General features: G+C 54.6%; 1 protein-coding gene across 1 annotated transcript; it reads left to right on the forward strand.

Annotated features, from left to right (window-relative positions):
* The first annotated feature begins 971 nt into the window (after positions 1-971).
* Positions 972-1,686, forward strand: LOC121837566. Its single transcript, XM_042293199.1, has one exon. It carries the CDS (start codon positions 1,213-1,215, stop codon positions 1,684-1,686), a length of 474 nt encoding a protein of 157 aa, XP_042149133.1. The 5' UTR covers positions 972-1,212.
* The last annotated feature ends 1,201 nt before the right edge of the window (positions 1,687-2,887 follow it).

Genomic DNA, 2,887 nt, shown 5'->3' on the forward strand with positions numbered 1-2,887 from the left:
AGTGAGCGACGATCACATATGGCCGGTCCGCTGCTGCCTCAACGCTTTTCGAAGCTTCGAGCGCGTGTTCACCGCTTCGGAGTGCAAAGTTAGCACAAACAAAAATAATCTATAGAGGATTACCCCTGTCCACGCGACATCGTTTCGAAATGCGTTTAAACTGCACGAGTAATCATGCGATGGATCCCGTAGCTGCGGGCGACTCCTGACCAGTATTCAGAGTTGATTTCTGACAACGTTGCGTTGTCGTGTCCAATCACAAGTTGTGTGAAGTTGCCTAGTAGGTATGGGCACTTAGCTTCGGATAATACCTCGCCCGCACAAGCACTCGCACAAAAAAGGAGAAAAAAAAAAAGAACGAACGCAAGGAGTGCTCGCACGTCACGACAATACATGGAATTCCATAGAACATTGTTTTACGTTCACCACATCGGCATTGCATGGTTGCTCTTGCTAGCACGGAGATAAGTACTTAGTGTCTTTAATGCCTGTATCGGGAGCTCGTGCTGCAACTTCTCAACATGTTTTCAAGCGCGCTCCCGGGGCGGTATCGGGCCTCCGAGAACGATTTGCTTTGCTCGTCTCCGCAACGTTCTGTTAGAGCTGCTCTTCAAGTGATTTGACCACATTACCTCGTAACTTTGTCTATGAGCATAGAACGCACCGGATCAGAACCGCAAAGGGCACAACATGCCATAGAATACATCACACAGCATATTTGTCTGCCACAACCTAAAGTATGGAATGAATGAATGAACGATGTGTTGTTGAGAATAACACTGGAGAGTAAAACAGACGTGCACATGGGATGCACAAAAAAGTTGACTTTATTAAGGTCGTTTCAAGAGCTTGTAACAATACAAATAGGAACAGAGAGACACACCTGAGTCTTAACAGAAGGCTGTTTAAAAAGAACCAGTAGAACAGCCCAACTGAAAAAAGTTTCCACTGCAAAATTCCGTCGGCATCGTTTAAGCTATACAATCACATTTTTTCTAACCGCAATATTTCTACTCCCAGGTTTTCTACTTTAGCTTTCCTCTGGCTCCTGAAGCAGCTGGTTTTGATGGGCACTCCGGTGGTGGATCTGAAATAAAGTTGCGTTATTGTTTACTTATGTTCACTGCATAGATTGTGTAGTGTGGTACAGCGACACCCTGTGACAAGTCGTAGTTGTAGCGCCTTCCATGAGATGGCGCCACCACCTTGTCTATGTACAGCACGGCACGAGACAAGTTAAAATTCATCCTCTTCCGGATCGGCACACAGTCTGGTTCTTGTCTGGGTTTCTCCCCTTCCGCGGCCGTCCGGCCCGGAACACTACAACTGGCGACGAGGATGAACGTCACGGGATTTGCGCCTCCGCCACCGTTCCTCGCCACGCCCGGCACGCCAGCTGTGCCATGGTCCCGCTGGTTACGACTTTTCGAGAACTTTTTGCTCGCCTCCGGCGCCAACGAGCTGCCCCCGGCACGTCGGCAAGCCCTGCTCCTGCACCGCCTGGGACCAGAAGGACAGCGCATTTTTGACGCGCTTCCGCAGCCGACGCCGAACTCGCCAGCCGCCGCCGCAACAGCCGACGAGGCAGGAAAGAGCAGCAGGCCAGACAAGCCAAACCCGTACGACGCCGCCATCCTAACCCTAACACGTCACTTCGCTGCCCGCTGCAACGTCTGGGTGGAATGACAACGGTTCCGCGAGCGTCGTCAACTTTCCGGTGAGCCAGCAGCGGACTTTGCCCTTGCGCTCCGCGAACTGTCAGCGTCCTGCAACTTCGCCGCTCAAGCCGACGAAAACATGTGCGACCAGTTCGTCGCCGGCGTCACGTGCCCGCGTCTGCGTGAGAGACTGCTCCTCGAAGGAGACACGCTGACTTTCGACCGCGCAGTGGAAATTGCGCAGCTTGGCGAGCAGGCTGCACGTGAGTCTGAAGCCCTCGCAAACCCTGTCCGTCGCGTCACGTCGCAAGCTTCACGGGGGCGGAAGTTATACAGACGCAACGGTCGAGGGAGCCGTCGTTCTGACAGCCGTTAACGCGGTTCGCCGTGCACGCGCCCTGCACGCACGCCAGCGTCACGAAACTCCGGCAGCGTCGTTCCGTACTCCGGCCCCAACGGTTCCGCTGCATGTGGAAACTGCGGCACATCAACGTGCGACTTGTCTCGCTGCCTCGCACGTGGCCGTACCTCCTTCGGATGCGGACGCCGCGGCCATTTCCAGAAAGTCTGTCGACGCGCCTGTCACAACCGAGGGAGAAGTTCAGCTCGAGTTCATGAAGTGGTGCCGGACGAGGATGCGGCGAGCGTTTTCAGCATTCTTTCCGTTCACACCGACATGCGTACAGGAGTCTACGTCGACGTCCGCGTGACGCCACTTGCTTCGACGTCGCCGCCGTGTGTCGTCACGTTCCTCATTGACACCGGCTCTGCTGTCTCCATCATTGGGGAGGAGCATTTCCGGAGCCTGTTCCAGAACAAAGTACAGCTGAGCAGCCCGCGAGTTACCCTGCTGGACTTTTCACGGCGGAAGATTCCTGTGTGTGGCTCCTTCTGTGCACGTGTCGCACACAAGAAAGATGAGGCCCTGCTGACCTTCTACGTCACGCCCAGTGGAACATCGCTCCTAGGCCTGGACGCCGTAAAAGTTCTGGGTCTTCAGATTTTGGGCGCCGAACTTCGCTGTTTGTACACCACTGCAGAACCGAGAGCTGCCACGCTTGCCTCCACACCTTCCAGTTGTCCTTCAGGCACCGTGGAGCCGACCCTGCTTGCTCCAAGCCCTGGTCTACCAGCGTCCCTCTCGACAGAGTTTGGTCACCTTTTCTCACCGGGTTTGGGACTTGCCAAGGGAGTGCAGCACAACGTCAAGATCAAGCAGTCTGTTGTTC

This window comes from Ixodes scapularis, unplaced genomic scaffold (genome assembly GCF_016920785.2).
Source record: "Ixodes scapularis isolate PalLabHiFi unplaced genomic scaffold, ASM1692078v2 PGA_scaffold4__175_contigs__length_147842914, whole genome shotgun sequence".
NCBI classification, from domain to species: Eukaryota; Metazoa; Arthropoda; class Arachnida; order Ixodida; family Ixodidae; genus Ixodes; species Ixodes scapularis.